The following is a 17,416-nucleotide window of genomic DNA, read 5'->3' on the forward strand; positions in this document are numbered from 1 at the left end:
AAGGCTAGGTTGATTGGGACACCTGAAGCCAATCAGGGGCTGGCTGAAATTAGTTAAAAGCCTCCCAGTCAGTCAGGTGGGTGTGCATGTCAGGAGCTGTGGGAGGAAGTTGCGCTGTTGGAGAGGCTGAGTAGTACACACCATATCAGGCACAAGGAAGGAGGCCCTGAGGTAAGGGTGAAGTGGAGCTTGAGGAAGTGAGGGCTGCTGTGGGGCAAGTAGCCCAGGGAATTGTACAAGTCATGTTTCTAAAAGGTCAGCTACCATAGCGGATACTATTAGGGTCCCTAGGCTGGAGCCCGGAGTAGAGGGTGGGCCTGGGCTCACCCCCCACCTTTGCCCCCTGATTAATCACTGAGACTGGGAGACAACAGAGACTGTGCAAGGAAGGATAACTTCTTCTCACCTCCCTTGCTGGCTTATGATGAAAATGGCTCAGTAGACTGTGACCCTTGTCTCTAGAGAAAGAAGGGTTACGTGGAGGGTCACAGTGAGCCTCTGAGGCTAGCGAAATCCGCCAGGAAACGCAGGACCCACGGAGGCAAGGACAGAGCTTTGTCACAGTGTCTATTGAAGAGACCTAAGAGGAAGGGGGAGGGGATGTGTGCTCACCTCAGACTGATTCATAGGCTTATCTCCTTTTAGGGTGTCCTGTACTGTTCTTTTGGGGCAGTGGGCATGCTGCCCTGCTTTCTTAAAAGCACTTAATTCATTTTTTAAAAGATGACTGGAAAAAAAAATCCACATGTTGCTTACAAACCGGTCCCTTTCCCTTGATTACACTGTAGCGCATTAATCCATTTCACTGATCTACGCCAGTTATGGCCTGTTTACTTTGTGCGTTTCTCTTGGTTGAAGCATAAGAAAATAAGAGTGGCCATGCAGTATCTTGACTTGCACCTGGCATTAGCCATCGCTGGTTCAGAGGGAATGAACAGATCAGGGCAATTATCAAGTGATCCATCCCCTCTCATCCAGTCCCTGCATCTGGCAGTCAGAGGTTTAGGGACACCCAGAGCATGGGGCTAACAGCCATTGATGGACCAATCCTCCAAGAACTTATCTAATTCTTTTTTTGAACCCAGTTATTCTTTTGCCCTTCACAACATCCTCTGGCAACGAGCTCCACAGGTTGATGGTGTGTTGAGTGAAGTGCTTCCTTTAAATAAAAAAAACAAAAAAAAACCCAAACAGGAGTACTTGTGGCACCTTAGAGACTAACAAATTTATTAGAGCATAAACTTTCGTGAGCTACAGCTCACTTCAGCCTGTGCTTCCTTTTGTTTGTTTTTCAACCTGCTGCCTATTAATTTAATTGGGTGACCCCTGGTTCTTGTGTTTATGTGAAGGGGGTAAATAACACTTCCTTATTTACTTTCTCTACACCATTCATTATTTTATAGACCTCTGTCATATCCCCCTTAGTCGTCTCTTTTCCAAGCTGAACAGTGCCAGTCTTTTTAATCTCTGCTCAGATGGAAGCTGTTCCATACCCCTAATCATTTGTGTTGCCCTTTTCTGTATCTTTTCCAATTTGAGTATCTGTTTTTTTGAGGTGGGGTGACCAGAACTGCATGCAGTATTCATGGTGAGGGTGTGCCATGGATTTATAGAGTGGCATTATGATCATAGAATATCAGGGTTGGAAGGGACCTCAGGAGGTCATTTAGTCCAACCCCCTGCTCAAAGCAGGACCCATCCCCAACTAAATCATCCCAGCCAGGGCTTTGTCAAGCCTGACCTTAAAAATATCTAAGGAAGGAGATTCCACCACCTCCCTAGGTAATACATTCCAGTGTTTCACCACCCTCCTAGTGAAAAAGCTTTTCCTAATATCCAACCTAAACCTCCCCCACTGCAACTTGAGACCATTACTCCTTGTTCTGTCGTCAGCTGCCACTGAGAACAGTCTAGATCCATCCTCTTTGGAACCCCCTTTCAGGTAGTTGAAAGCAGCTACCAAATGCCCCCTCATTCTTCTCTTCTGCAGACTAAACAATCCCAGTTCCCTCAGCCTCTCCTCATAAGTCATGTGTTCCAGCCCCTAATCATTTTTGTTGCCCTCCGCTGGACTCTTTCCAATTTTTCCACATCCTTCTTGTAGTGTGGGGCCCAAAACTGGACACAGTACTCCAGATGAGGCCTCACCAATGTCCAATAGAGCGGAACAATCACGTCCCTCGATCTGCTGGCAATGCCCCTACTTACACAGCCCAAAATGCCATTGGCCTTCTTGGCAACAAGGGCACACTGTTGACTCATATCCAGCTTCTCGTCCACTGTAACCCCTAGGTCCTTTTCTGGAGAACTGCTGCCTAGCCACTCGGTCCCTAGTCTGTAGCGGTGCATGGGATTTTCTGCCTATTATCTATTCCTTTCCTAATGGTTCCTAACATTGTTAGCTTTTTTTTTTTTTGACTGCCGCTGCACACTGAGTGAATGTTTTCAGAACCGTCCACGGTGACTCCAAGATCTTTCTTGAGTGGTAACAGTTAATTTAGACCCCATCCGTTTGTATGGATAGTTGGGTTTGTTTGCCAATATGCACTATTTGGCATTTTTCAACATTGAATTTCATCTTCCATTTTGTTTCCCAGTCACCCAGTTTTGTGAGATCCCTTTTTAACTCTTTGTAGTCTGCTTTGGACTTAATTGTCTTGAAAAGCAATGAAAAACAGTTTCATGTTCAGGTTCTTGGTGCTGATTGGGTTTCAGACACTGCAGGGGAGGGAGTTGTTTTAAGAAAGCTGTTTTCATTGGGATCTGTGTTTATTTTTTTAATTATGGAAACCATTTTCTGTTGGTCTGGAGGAGCCGTTGTGGATTATTTACATTTGGGGCCAATTTTAAGTTGTCCTCTTCAAATTCATTGCAAATCCATATGCCTGTGCCTGCCTTTACACACTGCTATGCTGGTTTCTTTCATGCAACCAGTGGGGTGAGGAAAGAGGAAGTGTAATTTTTTAGTATACCTAGAGGCACTGCCTGAGATCAGGGCTGTCTTGCTCTGTACTGTCTGTATGCATAATGAGAGACAGTCGCTGCCCCAGAGAGCTGATGATCTAAACAGACAAGGGGTGGGATGGGAAACTGGCACAGAGGGTCCCTCAGGGGATCTGTGGCAAAGCTGGGAATTGTGCCCTTGTCCCCAGGCCACTGACTTAGCCTCAAGACCCCCATTTCTCTCCTCATGCTTGCAGCATGTATGATAAAAGGTCAGAGGAAGGCTGGTGTGACGTGCAGAAACAGGTGTCAAAATAGCACTTTCCAAACTCATTTTGGAAGGGAGAGGGGCAGGTGGGAAAATTATTTAAGGGGTTCAGAGAAATACACACCCTAGCTTTTACCAGTTATATTGTTACAAACAGGGAGGGTTTAAATGCTCTTGTGCCTAGTTATGCCTCTGTGGTGTAGTCCTACCCCAGCGTAACCTTCCTCCGGCTGTAGACGTTTCCTCCAAGTGTCTTGCTTCTGTGCAGCACAAGCAACGCCTTGCATCAGCCAGTGCCACAAACCAAAATATTTTTGTTTTTCAGCAGCTCTCATCTCCTCGTTTTTTTCTAAAAACCACATTCACTCATGCAGATTCTGTGGCGCTTCCTGACATGTCACTAGCAGACGTGTGGTTCCCTCTATGGTTGCCTGTGGACGGTTATAATAAAGTTCTCGCTTTGTGAAACATGCAGAGGAGGGGAGGGAAAATAGCAAACCACCAGAACCATTTTCCAGGGTGATTCTAACTCCCTTCCAGCAGACAGCTCAAGGAGGGGTTCCCACATTGTGGATGCAGTTTCTGGGGAGAGAGACCCCAGGAGGCCTGACTCCCAGCCCTCCCACTCTTCTTTAGACTGCAAACTCCATAGGGCAGGGCTCTGTCTTTAAGCACCTAGCACACTCTGGGGGCTAGATCAACAGTTAATAATCAAACCCTTCCCCATGCTCCCACCCCTCTCTAGCTGTTTTGTTGGAGGCACAGAACTAGTCCTGATTGGCTGGGTTATGGTACAATTTACCTGCCCTTTCCGGACCTGCATGCGGATTACGTGATTCAGTCCCAGGATCAGAAGTGTAAGCACGGTGCCGTGTAACTCTGTGCACCAGCATAGCACCTGGCTGAGGGTGGTGCTGTATATTGGTGTATTATAACACCCTATCGAGGGGGCTGATACAGACTGGGCAATTGACAAACTCAGCCAGCGGGGGGCAGTGATGGTACATCTCCCACTTGCATCCCTATCCATCCACACTAACTTGTTCTCATTTAGAACAGTTACATTCCCTCCAACACCCCTACCCCACCAGCAGGGCATTTGCCTGCATGTGCTGGATGCTGCGCTGCATCAGTTATATTGCTGTCACTTTTCCTGAGTTCTGGTCCTGTCATCCCCGTCGGGTGTCCGTCAAGATATGTCATACGCTCTCCTCCCTCTGCAGTCTTGTGTAAGCAGGGGGCAAATCCCCTTGCATTGGCCACCTCAGGTCTCCCCCTCCCCAGTAGGACATAATTGTATCGTTTTGGCCCAGGGGTCTCAAACTCAATTTACCTTAGGGCCAGTTCCAGTCCTTAAATCCTCCCAGTAGGCCAATAATGTCACTGAAGATGGTCTTCAGAAAAGAGAACGTTTATATTGTATTTTTTATTTCGAATTTCTTAGAAACAATAAAACTGTCGTGCAACTTCTCATACAATTCTTCACCTGCCAGAGAGTTTTTTGTTGTTTGCCAGACACCTGGCAACGCTTCAGTTCTGTCAGTTTGTGGATGTTTGGCCTCCGTGACTGAGCAGTTGAAACCTTCAGGATTGCAGCAAGATGTGCATCAGATAGTTGCGTTCGGCATTTTGACTTGTTTATATTCATTGTGGGGGGCAGCCATACTGCCTCCGTGGCTGATTCTGCCCGGCAACTAGTGATGGTATCTCTGTCCCTCTCCCCCAGCCAGTGGGAGCAGTGGGGGGCGGCACCTGCAGCAGACACTGCCAGCAGCATGTGTGCATGCATCTCTACTCTGTGGGCCACAGTGGGGAGGTTCGTGGGCCGGGACTTTGAGACCCCTGGTTTTGACAATCAGCTGGTTGTACTGACTCGAGGCAGCTAGGGTGGCAGCAGCTGAACTGCAAGATGTGACCTGAAGTCAGTGTATGCAGGTTGAGGATAGTGATCCCCATCACATGAGCTGTTGTCTCCAAGTGCTCGTGGGGTTGCTGAAGGGTTGAGTGCCCCACAGGCTTAGCGCTGAGCTGGGATGAGCTGCAAGAGACTTTTCATGGCATTTGTTCAAGCCTGGAAAGTCTGAGTGGAGTTTGTATTTGAACATCGTTAGTCACATACTGGGGCCTCTCCTTTCAGCTGAGATCTCAAAGCTGCAGCAGCCTTTGGCTTGGGCAGTAGTGGGATGGAAAATTGCCTGGGGAAAACCAGGCAGTGGTGTCGTTCGGGCTGAGCCAGTACTGCCCAAATGCCCCAGTCCAGCAGAGAAGAGGTTAGCAGAAGGGTCCTGTTCACCATGAGCCTTTGCGAAAGAGGGAGGATGTTAGGCCTCTATCTTCAGAGGTGTTTTGGCACCTAACTCTCATTGATTTCTAGGCCTTTGAAGGTCTAGGCTGTAGTCCCTATCATCCAGCAAAAGTCCAGGGTTGGTGATTTTGTCCATGTCTACATTCTCTTTGCAGTGTAAGTGGATTCTTCACTTTCTGTCCTCAATTATCACATAGCTGTTAAAAATCTGCTGCGTTCCACACTAGAGATGGCTGCGTTTCAGGGGTGGGTGGAGTGATCCAGCATGCTGGAGACAGTAGTTTCCATTGGTTCTAAGCAGGTTCAAGGGGGCTTTGTTCACTACAGGTAACCCCTGGGACTGGGAGAACTAAAACAGAATGAGGTGAGAGGCCAAGACCTGTTGTGTGAGAGCCTGGTGTAGATGGCTGGGTTCACTGATCCTTGGGATGGTCTGTTTTCTGTGGGCCTGTCACGCAGCAACGGGTGAGAGAAAAGCTCCTTTGAATGGGACTGTAACCCCCCATAAATGGCAGTGAGCCTTGAGGACCAGCGCAGTTCCTGCCACTACCACTTAACTCACCCTTCAGTGTCAAGGTGATGCCCCCACTTTACATGTCCAGCAGTTATGGTGATCCTGGCAGAACAAGAAGCAATGATCTCAAGTTGCAGTGGGGGAGGTCTAGGTTGGATATTAAGAAACACTATTTATTTCACTAGGAGGGTGGTGAAGCACTGGAATGGGTTACCTAGGGAGGTGGTGGAATCTCCATCCTTAGAGGTTTTTAAGGCCCTGCTTGACAAAGCCCTGGCTGGGATGATTTAGTTGGTGTTGATCCTGCTTTGAGCAGGGGGTTGGACTAGATGACCTCCTGAGGTCTCTTCCAACCCTGATATTCTATGATTGTATGAATGATACCATGGAGCACTCAAGAACTCTGTTACATTACAGAACCTTTTGTAGCTGCTGCAAGCCTCAGTGTTGGCTCAGCCAGAGTCAATCCCAGGATGGGGTGGGATGCCAGCCCCCGCCTTGCCCCTGATAGCACTTAAGGATTCCCACAGTCCAACCCAGGGCAGTGGTGCAGGAATAATTTGTTTAGTGAGGGTGCTGAGAGCCATTGAACCAAACTGTAAACCCTGTATATTATGGAAGCCACTTCAATTCAGAGGGTGCGGCTACACCCCTAGTTCCAGCACCTGAACCAGGGAGTAAGGGGAGAGAAGCTTCTGCCACTGGCTCCCCTTTTACTTTCTACTTCTCTGCCCCCCCCCCAACCCCCTTGTGACGTCTGCAAAATGCTGAGGTTATGCTGAATGAAAGAGAAGCTCCCTGGGCATGTTAATCCTCCCTGTGTTCCTCTGTTTACTGGACTGTTTCCATGTACTGTGTATCGGAGACAGCAGCCACTGTAAAGGAGCTTAGAGCTGGGGAGTGAGGGGGGAGAGTGTGCAATCCTGAAATGCTTGATCTCTTCAAAAAGGTCCCTCCTATCCAGCCCACGTGTTCACTGGGCCAGGGGTTCTCACCTTATGCAGAACCACTGAGTTTCTCCTAAGAGTTGTGGGGCAAGTGCTAGCTCATGAGAGAATTCATGCACACTGAGGGGCCCTTCCAAATGCTGATACCCATAATCCTTTGCCTTGCTTTAGTACCTTCTATCCATGCATTGGTAATTACAGAGTGCTCGCTCGCTCTCTCTCTCGGAGCACTGCTCAAGCATTTGGCCCCTTGACAGGTTTTTTTTCCCAGCTGTAAAATTGGTGTTGGTGAAAATTGTGTTGGTGAAAGTTAAGACTAGACCCCATGAGTCCTGGCTCCCATTCTGTAGCTGGTGCACACATCTTCCTGTACTGTCTCATGTCATTTGTCTAGAATAGATAACTGATACTTATCTAGCCCTCACCATAATATCTGAGCAGTTCAGCATCACTCTCCACATTCCTGTAAGGAGAAGGGGAAGTATTATTCTCACTTTACAGATGGACAACTGAGGCATAGCATTGGAGGTGTATCCTGCCCAAGATTGTGCAGGGAGTCTGTGGCTGAGCTGGGAATTGAGCCCAGATATCCTGAGGCCCAGCGCTCTGTCCATTAAACCATCCTTCCTACTATTACTGTGGTGGAGGTGGAGTGGTTTGAAATGCAGCATTGCTCTGTCATGGGGCAGGGTTCTGCTCCTCAAAAGGCCAGCCAACACCTCATGGAAAATTATACCCGGTAGGAGCAATTGTGCTCATATCTCCCCTGCATTCCTCTCCTTGTCATTCTACTGGGGACACAGTTTCACAGCAGCTGTCACAAGGAGAGGGTTATTGCTGCTTCTGATGGGCACCAAGAGCTGTGTCTGAGTAATTCAGTCACAACGAGTCAGAAATGAGACCTGTGCACGTAACATCGGATACCCACGCTGCTTAGCTGTGCCTGAATCTCATGGCTTTCTGTTCAGTTGTCTGCCTCTTAAAGGCAAACTGAAACAATTAGCTCCAATACATTCAGAGAGCTAAATGTTTATTCTGGAAGGAGATGGGTGAAATGGGAGTTTAGATCTTTTTGGAAACAGACCCCACTGAATTCTCTGCCTAACCAGGCTCAGGGGTGATACCATATGAATCCTTTAACACATTTCTAAGGTGTATGCCTGCTTGGCACTGGCTGTGGTAATATAAACCCTGTGTTATGGTGCAGCTTCCTTTAAAAGCCTCTGGGTGTTGGCCGTGTGCTGCATCTTTGATATTCAGGCCACTTAGTGAGGTGCTAAATGTGAGGCACCCAGCTTTGGCTGAAATTTCCTTGAGTAAATAAGCCTCCTTGTAATTTATATTCTGTAGGACGGTTCCCCTTCCCAGCTCCAGTTCATGGCTCTGTGAACAGCAGCCTCCTCTTGCTCAGCTGTGCGCATCAAGCACCGTGCTGAGGAGAACCTTTTCGGACTGGCTCACAAATCCATGCCTTCTGCCAGAGAGGTTGTGCAGAGCAGTAAGGGGCAGAGGGAAGGGTGATAAGCTTGCGCAAAAAGCGTGTTTTGGCTTTTAAAGTCAGAGATGCTTTAGGCTGTAAAAATAATCCCTAGGTTTTCCTTTCCCTAGACTGCAGGTGTGTGACATGCACACTCCAGTGGTCCTGCTGAGCTGGATGATGATGATGATTCACACTTCCTGCTCGTGCAGAAAATAAATACAGCTTTAACGTGACTCTAATTCTCTCCCAACACACAGATTTTAGGTAATCTCACTGCTTCGGTTTCCACTGTGGCCCTTCCTCCTTTAAACAGGTGGAGAGGGACAAGGCCTTTTCCCCTACCTCCTACCCTGGTCACCTGCCAGCCAAGCATCAGGAGGTACTGTGCTCTCAGCCTGGAGGTGCCTTCTGCTGTTTCTGTTGTTCATTGCAAAGGAACGCAGGCCATCTTCTTCAAAAGTTCCAGCCCGTGAGCTCTAATGGCAATAGGGGGACAGAGTTAGAAAGAAAATGCTGTCGGGAATATTGCATCTTGTGTTCGCTGTCTCGGACCATCTCCGTAGCAGCAAGTGGGCGCTCTCGCAGTGTATGGACATAATACTGTATATATATGCATATCCAGTAAAAGGCACTATAAAAATAAAAAGTACCAGCGTTGCTAGAGTCGCTGGCTTTTGAAGGGGAGAGGTTCCTATTTTGGTATGGGGTTGATGAGTCTGTTTCTGACACTCCATGTAGAATCTTCGTGACTTACCTAAAATAAGGCAAAATTTTTTAACAGTGAGCGTAATTAACCGTTAGACCAATTGGCTGTGGGGCATTCTCCATCACTTGCGGTCTGGATTTAAAGACTGGCTATCTTGTAAGAGAGATGCTCTAGCTCAGCCAGAAGGTATGGACTTAGTGCAGAGATTATAGGGGGTGGATCTCTGGCTTGCAACATGCAGGAGGTCAGACTAGATGATCCCTTGAGGCCTTGGAATCTGAATGTTGCCCATGCCCACTAGCTGAAAAAGGGGTTGTTTATGCTAGTGGCTTTTTAACTGGAGTGAACCAGTTTGCCTGGTAACTTGAGTTACCTCTCTCACATTTGTACCTGCTCATCTGGTGTGTGGGAGCCCAGAACAAGCGATTGTGGAGTGGCCTGGGTGACTTGTGTTAATTAACAATCAGTCAACCGGATTTTTAAAAAACTCTTTGATGTCCCCAGAGGGGAGGAGGCTAGAGGCAGCCCTGGTTTCTCATGGCTGACATCTGCAGGCACTGAGTTCAGCTCTGTGGGACAGGAGGCGGAGGGGACCTGGACTTCCAGCCCAATGCCAGCGAGGCCGTGACTAGCAAGAAGCAACTATAAACTGAGGACACTGGCCACGATTTTCCAAAGTGACGGGTGATTTTGGGAGCCTACTGGAGACACCTTAAAGGTGTCTTCCAAAATATGCTGAGTGCCCTCTAATCAGGCCCCTTTCAGGCTTTTCTTGCTGGACACCTAAAATCCCACCATCAACCTCGGCCTGGACCAGTCCACACAAGAGATCCACTTCCTGGACACTACGGCGCTAATAAGCGATGGTCACACAAACACCACCTTACACCGGAAACCTACTGACCACTATACTTACCTACATGCCTCCTGCTTCCATCCACACCACACCACATGATCTGTTGTCTACCGCCAAGCTCCACGATACAACCACATTTGCTCCAACCCCTCAGACAGAGACAAACACCTACAAGATCTCTCTCAAGCGTTCTGACAACTACAATACCCACTTGCTGAAGTGAAGAAACAGATTGACAGAGCCAGAAGAGTACCCAGAAGTTACCTACTACAGGACAAGCCCAACAAAGAAAACAACAGAACGCCACTAGCTGTCACCTTCAGCCCCCAACTAAAACCTCTCCAGCACATCATCAAGGACTTACAACCTATCCTGAAGGATGACCCATCACTCTCACAGATCTTGGGAGACAGGCCAGTCGTTGCTTACAGACAACCCCCCAACCTGAAGCAAATACTCACCAGCAACCACACACCACACAACAAAAACACTAACCCAGGAACCTATCCTTGCAACAAAGCCAGTTGCCAACTGTGTCCACATATCTATTCAGGGGACACCATCATAGGGCCTAATCACATCAGCCACGCTATCAGAGGCTCGTTCACCTGCACATCTACCAATGTGATATACGACATCATGTGCCAGCAATACCCCTCTGCCATGTACATTGGCCACACCGGATGGTCTCTATGTAAAAGAATAAATGGACACAAATCAGACGTCAAGAATTATAACATTCAAAAACCAGTCAGAGAACACTTCAGTCTCTCTGGTCACTCGATTACAGACCTAAAAGTCACAATTCTTCAACAAAAAACCTTCAAAAACAGACTCCAACGAGAGACTGCTGAATTGGAAGTAATTTGCAAACTGGACACCATTAAATTAGGCTTGAATAAAGACTGGGAGTGGATGTGTCCTTACACAAAGTAAAACTATTTCCCCATGTTTATTTCCCCCCCCCACTGTTCCTCACACGTTCTTGTCAACTGCTGGAAATGGCCCACCTTGATTATCACTACAAAAGTTTTTTTTCCTCTCCTGCTGGTAATAGTTCACCTTACCTGATCACTCTCGTTACAGTGTGTGTGGTAACACCCATTGTTTCATGTTCTCTGTGTATATAAATCTCCCCACTATATTTTCCACTGCATGCATCCGATGAAGTGAGCTGTAGCTGAGGAAAGCTTGTGCTCGGATAAATTTGTGAGTCTCTAAGGTGCCACAAGTCCTCCTGTTTTTGCTAAAATCACTAGTCACTTGGGAAACCCTTGGCTGCGGCTAGTCATGTGTGAATATTGCTACTCCCTGTTGCCATAGGCAGCGCAAGGGTCAGCGCTGCTGTGTGTTCCCATCTGTCCCTTCTCTCGCTCAATAAAGACTTTGTTTAATGACAACTCCCCTCTTGCTCTGATGGTTGCTAGCCAGGAGACGCCTGCTGCGTGTCTGCCCTGGGGAGGTCAAGGTCACGTACGGGTCTGTCATCCATGCTTCATGCGTGCCACAGATGGGGAGCATGGGGCGTGGGTTGGGCTGAGATAGAGGGCACCCAGCATTCTGTGCCCAGCTGTTACAGATAATTGAGTGATGTAAATAACAGTGCACCCTGAGAAGGAGATCTCTGGACAACAGGGATTGCTTCCTCCTTACAACCTTTAGGGCACCAGACACCCCAGCTGAGGTGGGAGGGAGGTAGGCCGTGGCCTGGGACCACGCAGAGCTGTGGGGAGGATGCTGCACCGCGGGAAGGAATCTAGCAGCAGGTGAGGAGTTCTGCCTCCTTCAGGGGCAGTGTGACTCTGAACTGTCCCAAGCCAGGGCAGGGTGAGAACTCCTTTTGAGCAGCCTGGAAACTGGCAGAGCCTGCTAGGCTGGTCACACATGAGCATTATGCCGCACTACAGCTGTTATAAACCAGATCGGTGCCAGGGCTTGGGAGTGATGTGTGTGAACATCCCTGACCCCCATTCGGGAAAAACAGGAAATTTCGCCATCAGAACTGTAGCAAATCTAGAACTTTGGACTGAGAATCTGCCGCCCTTCAAATAAATGAATTTCCAAGCCCTGTTGATGGTGAAGGTTCCACCAACAGCCCCAGCTGTGCAGCATCCCCTTCCCCAGCTGTAGGCCGGCAGGCAAGTTTCCCATATCTTAGCTTTCCATCTCGGAGTACATCACAAGCCATCGCTGATTCACCCTTCCTTCTCCCTCTGCGGGATGAAAACATTATTACTTGAGATCTATGGATGAAAAGAGCTGTTTGAGATTGAAGAATTGTTATCCCCATTGTATAGATGGGGAAACTGAGGCACGAAGCAGGAAAAGTGACTTGCCTGAGGTGACACAAATGGGTCAGGCTGGAATGGAGCCCAGGAATCCTGTGCTCTAGCCACTTGGTTGCTCACGTTGGAATTGTAACTAAATCCATTTTGTGCATTATCTACCGTTGGGCACCGTCTCGGGGCTCTGTAAGGGCCCTGTATTGATGTGGGGAGACTAGGGTCATGCCCTTACTGCTCCCTGAGATTTGCAATCCAATCCAGCTCAGTCCTAGAGGCAGCAGCAGAAGGAGAACTGCTCCCTCCCTAGGGTGTTGTTCCTTTGAGGCATGGGAGAGGGAGGCTGTGGCTCAGTGAAGGTTGTTTGCTGTCAGATGTTACAAACCAGGAAAAGACCCCAGTGCAATGGGACTAGACAGACCCCTGGGGGCAGCGCTGGCCATCCTTAGTGTAACATCAAGCAAAAACTAATCCTCTGGTGTAACTGGAGCCTTGAGGTAAATAAAGGGACTCTGGTGTTCAAAGGAGCTCCCTTATGCTCTCTGAGGTCTCAGGGATCTGCCTCGCAGGGGCTAGATGTAAACTTGTGAGACCCACTGCTCAGTGTATGGGTCTGTTACAGCACCAGCTATGGAGTCCAGCTTTTTAGCTGCAGGTGCAGAGACTCCTGCGTTCAGTTCTGGAGGTGCCCAGTTCCATCCCCAATGACTTGGCCATGAGGGAGGCTGTTGTGCTTGGGCTTTCTAAATGGAGCGGTCTCTTGGGGAACCTTGCCCTGGGGCTATCTAAGGGCGGACATCCCAACTGCTGCTTGTTTTGTGCTGACTGCCGCAGGCAGGGAGCCGGAGTTCTGCAGAGCCTAGCAGTCCCTTTGTTCCCATGCCCCTCGGAGTATCCTGGGGTGGGAATGAAGCCAGGGGGTAGCCCCATGGGGCTCCAAGCTCGTGTGTGGGTGCACCTGCAGCGTGGGTCTGTGCAGGCTGTCTCCCCAGAGGAGCTCAGTTACTGTGACAGGTAGCCATTCTGCTCCCACTGGGCCCCGGGGCTCCAGAGAAGCGATGGTTCATTAGTAGTAGTAATGTGGTAATTACAGCAGTGCCTGAGGGCCCTGTTGTGCTAGGTGCTGTATAAACACAGAGCAGCAGATGTGCTTGAAGGAAGATGCCCTGCTCCATTCTCATCTTGGGCTGCTGTTTGCGGTGTCCTGGCTTTGGGGCTTGTGTCCCATTTTGAGACGGAGATGTGAGGTCAGGCCAAGGTTCATCTGCTATTGTACAAGACCCTCTGCTGCTGGAGGAGCAGGAAACCCCCCTCCCTCCCTGCTGCAGATGTTTGCAGTCGCGCATCGCTCGTTCCTGGTGAGCTAACGGCCATGCCCAGACTTTCAGCTGCGCAGGGCACCTTGATAACTTGCTGGGGACTCCGCCAGCTTCCACGAAATGCAATAGATTGAAAGTACCTTCACGTACTTGTTGGAGAGATGTGGCCTGGAAAGACTAGAGGTCCCAGCATGCACTGCTTCCATCCTGAGAGAACATTGGACATGGGGCCCTCTCAGTTCCCAGCACCTTGTTCTGGTCACCCGAACAACATGTAGCTTCCAAACAGCAAGTGAATCTGAGTGTGCTGCCTTGGGGATAAAGAACTGCAGCATGCCCTGTCACTAACTGTACAGAGACAGTTCCTTGTTACGGGCCGAGGGAACAAAGATCTCCCCGTTCACTTGCTCTGCCAACCACCTGACCGCTGGGGTTGCTTTTAAAAATAAGAGCTTGCTAGAGAATTTGGCTTGTTCCCAGCCTTCTGTGTTTGATACATGGGAGTTGTTTGTAAGTTTCGCTCACTCCCAATGTTATTTCTCTCATCTCTTTCTGCAGGAAAGAATCTCTACACGAATGAATACGTAGCTATAAAATTGGTAAGTTTCTTTTCCTTCCCTCTCACTGTGCTGTCCAGGTTAGCTAGTGTTTCAGAGCCTGGCCTTTGACTAATCAGTTAAAACAGCTCTAGCTGAGCCAGTTGTTACATAGAGGCTATGTAAGATGCGTTAAGTGGTGGTTGAGAACCTAGTGCATGCAAAGCAATTAATGCAGTTACCAAGCCGTGAGGTTTGGGCGTGAGAAGCATGTGGCTCTGAGTCAGGATCAGCTTGATCGTGGCAACTCCAGAACTTTCCTAGTGTCTGTCCACCATACACTAGCCATCTCTACAATTGGTACCAACAGGGAGTCTCAGCAGAGAGACCAAGAGTGAAAGGTCAGGATGAGACACACCCAGAGAGCTTCAGTATCCTCTCCTAGGTTCCCATCGGCACCTTTCACCAGCACTGCATTTCTTGCCATGCCACCTGGGACAAGGCCACCTCCTGCTCAGCCTCCCCTTGCATTGGCCTAGCAGCAGAGGGAGCAGGCAGCTTGTTGCTGTCTCCCTTCCTGCAGTCCCCTCCCATCACAAGGTGTCTAACAAACTCACCTGTGGAAGCTGCATTTCTCTGCTTGGAGCGGCACTCCACTGTTGGGGCTGGTGCCAGCCTGTATCTGGAGTGCAGGTCAGGAAGGGTGGGGGGAATGGGCCCAAGTCCACATAGCCCAGAACCGGTATCGTGGGGTAGATGTGCCGAGAAGGGTAGAGAAACCTGGCATGGCAGAGCGTTCCACTCAGCAGCAGTAACTCAAGTGTCCCTTTGTAGCTCAGGTTTGTGAGTGAGTGGGAGACTGGGGCGGGGGATGAAAACCCCACCTGTTTGTGGAGCTCATGGAACTGCTCCTGTGTGAGGCGCTCCAGCCTCTGAGCCGGTGCAGTCCTAGCTGCACAGACATTGCCCCTCACTGCATTCTAATCTGAGCCTTCCCCCTCGTCCGGTGTAATTGGCTGTGCTCTCTCTGCGTGGCACTTCCAGGGTTCCCCGGAGGGATGGCTAAAGCATGGGGCATTGACCTAACTCTCCTCCCGGGGCAACTGCTGGTGAAACTCCACAAAGCACCAGCCGACCCCGAGGGTTTTAGGAACTCTCACCCCATGTGCCTGAGCTGTCCGGTGGCAAATCCCCATGTGCCCGGCCCCCACTTTGGGGAGTGCATTGCAATAAAACCGTTTGGGCATCGAACACACTGACTTCGAGCAGCCACGTGGACTTGCCACTCAGCTCAGGGCTTTGGGAAGGAAGCGACCGTACGGCACAGTTTGCCACAGACCAGTCACATGCCCAGCGTGAGCCAGATGTATCCCAGAGAGGCCTTAAATGAAAGGCTGGACAGAATACAGCATCCCTGATGTTCCTGGTGCTAAAAGAGATTCTGTCGGAAGGAGGGTCCCAGGGGCAAGTTTCCTGCTTAGTTACTCTGCCTCTTGGCCCATGGTGCCAGAAGTGAGTGGGATTGCCAAGGTACAGATTCTCCAGCCTTTCCCCTCCCTCCCTGCCCCAAAGGTGACTGAGCAGAAACAAAGTCAGAAGAGAGAGATCATCATCTCCGGCCTGGAGTCTCCATTATACCACGGCCCCTTTGCACCACCCTGGCTTTCGCATAACTGAGGCCTTCTGCTTTGTGGTGATGCCGGTCCCTCGTTGGAATGATTTCCTGCCATGTCCGTTCTCTGTCACACAGGGACCTACGTTCTCTCCCCTGTGTCATTCTTTGGTTTCGTTTCATTTCCTGTAAATTAAGAAAATTGCCCAATGGATCAGATGTCCACCCCTGAGGGTTGGTCTCCATTTCATGCCAACTTCCCATAGACCAGACCCCTTCTCTGCTCTGTAATGAACGTTTGGGTGAGCTGTAAAATGTGCTCCAGCCATTTGCCTTGCCTGAAGTCGGGGCGTCTGAAGCAAGCAGCCCTTCCTGAGACCCTGCATGGCCCCCTCATTTGCTCATCTCCTCTCTTTCTCTCACTTCCCTCAAGGAACCGATAAAATCACGAGCCCCACAGCTGCATCTAGAATATCGGTTTTACAAACAGCTCGGAAATGCAGGTAAGGAGCAGCTGTGTGTGCTAAGCGCTGGGGAGGGGCCCAGCTGGCCTGGAAGGACAGGAGTGGGTGTGTGTGCGCGCAGCTCTCATTGTAACCATGACGCTGCAGCTTTGCCCTCCATCCCCAGCCTAAGCTGCTGAGGCCCATCTGCTCGGCTGACAGAAGCAGGTCTTCCATACGCTTCTTATATTTGATCCCCTTTGTTTTCATTTCTGTGCTAGTGTCGGGGATGCTGCTGAGCTGCCTTGGGTCATCTGGGACCCTCCTCCCCTGCACCCCCCCCCCCCCAAAGAGCAGGGTGTCCTGCTCCCCAGGTGATGGGGCTGGGTGGGGGGTGTCACCCCTCCAAGCTGGGACTGACCCTGGGACTCGTGATGCAGGGGAAGGTGGGAAAGTGTGTCTCGGCCAGGAGGAGAATGGTGGCCATTGAGTGCCAACAGCCTCTGTTCCTGGTCCATGGGTGGAGTCCTGTGGGGTTCAGATCCTGCTAACGCCCTTTCGCCATGTCCCAGCTCCTTCCGGCCAGCGCCAGAGGGCTAGATGGTGGTGGTTGGATTGTCAGACGGGTCACTGGGAAGGATCATCTCCTTCCCCCAAAACAAACCTCAGGAACCCGGTGTGCATCAGATGTGCTTCCATCTCCCTGCAACACAGGATCCAGAAACTGAACTTGTCATCCGTCCGTGCCCCCCCCCCCCTCCCCCAGCCCTCGCGTCCCCAAGTCCTCCAGCACTGGAGTAGAAGGGATTGGCTGTGGGTTGGGAGTGAGGGGCATCGCAGAGCTGGGGGGCGGGGGGGGGGGAGAGCTCAGGGCTGGAATAGCAGGGGCTGTGGGTCAGAAGTCAGGGCGTTGTCATTACGCACAGGGTGCATTGCTCAGTGCCTGGCTGCTGTCTTTCTGGTTCCACCTTGTCAGGCTGTTTTTCACAGAAACAAACTTCCCCCCGACACCTTGGAGCAGAGGGCCAAGTCCTGTTAACCCGCTTGTAAAAATGGCATGAGGGCCCCTAGTGAGTGCCAGGGGTGCCAACATCTATCCTGGCCCAGGTCTCACCCCCAGCTGAGACCAGCCTCTTCCCCTCCTCCCTGAACAGGGCAGCTTGTGCCTCTCCGGCAGGGTGAGAGTGTGGGGAGAACCCAACCCC

The 17,416-nt window shown here is 50.2% G+C and overlaps 1 protein-coding gene across 1 annotated transcript in view; it reads left to right on the forward strand.

The window, feature by feature from the left end:
• The window catches only part of CSNK1G2 (casein kinase 1 gamma 2), a 40,483-nt gene that overhangs the window by 8,771 nt on the left and 14,296 nt on the right, over positions 1 to 17,416 (forward strand). Inside the window, exons 2-3 of the mRNA XM_074939543.1 lie at positions 14,179 to 14,219; positions 16,202 to 16,271. Coding sequence (XP_074795644.1) covers positions 14,179 to 14,219; positions 16,202 to 16,271 — 111 coding nt within the window. The remainder of the gene's footprint in view (positions 1 to 14,178; positions 14,220 to 16,201; positions 16,272 to 17,416) is intronic.

This window comes from Natator depressus, chromosome 25 (assembly GCF_965152275.1).
Source record: "Natator depressus isolate rNatDep1 chromosome 25, rNatDep2.hap1, whole genome shotgun sequence".
NCBI lineage: Eukaryota > Metazoa > Chordata > Testudines > Cheloniidae > Natator > Natator depressus.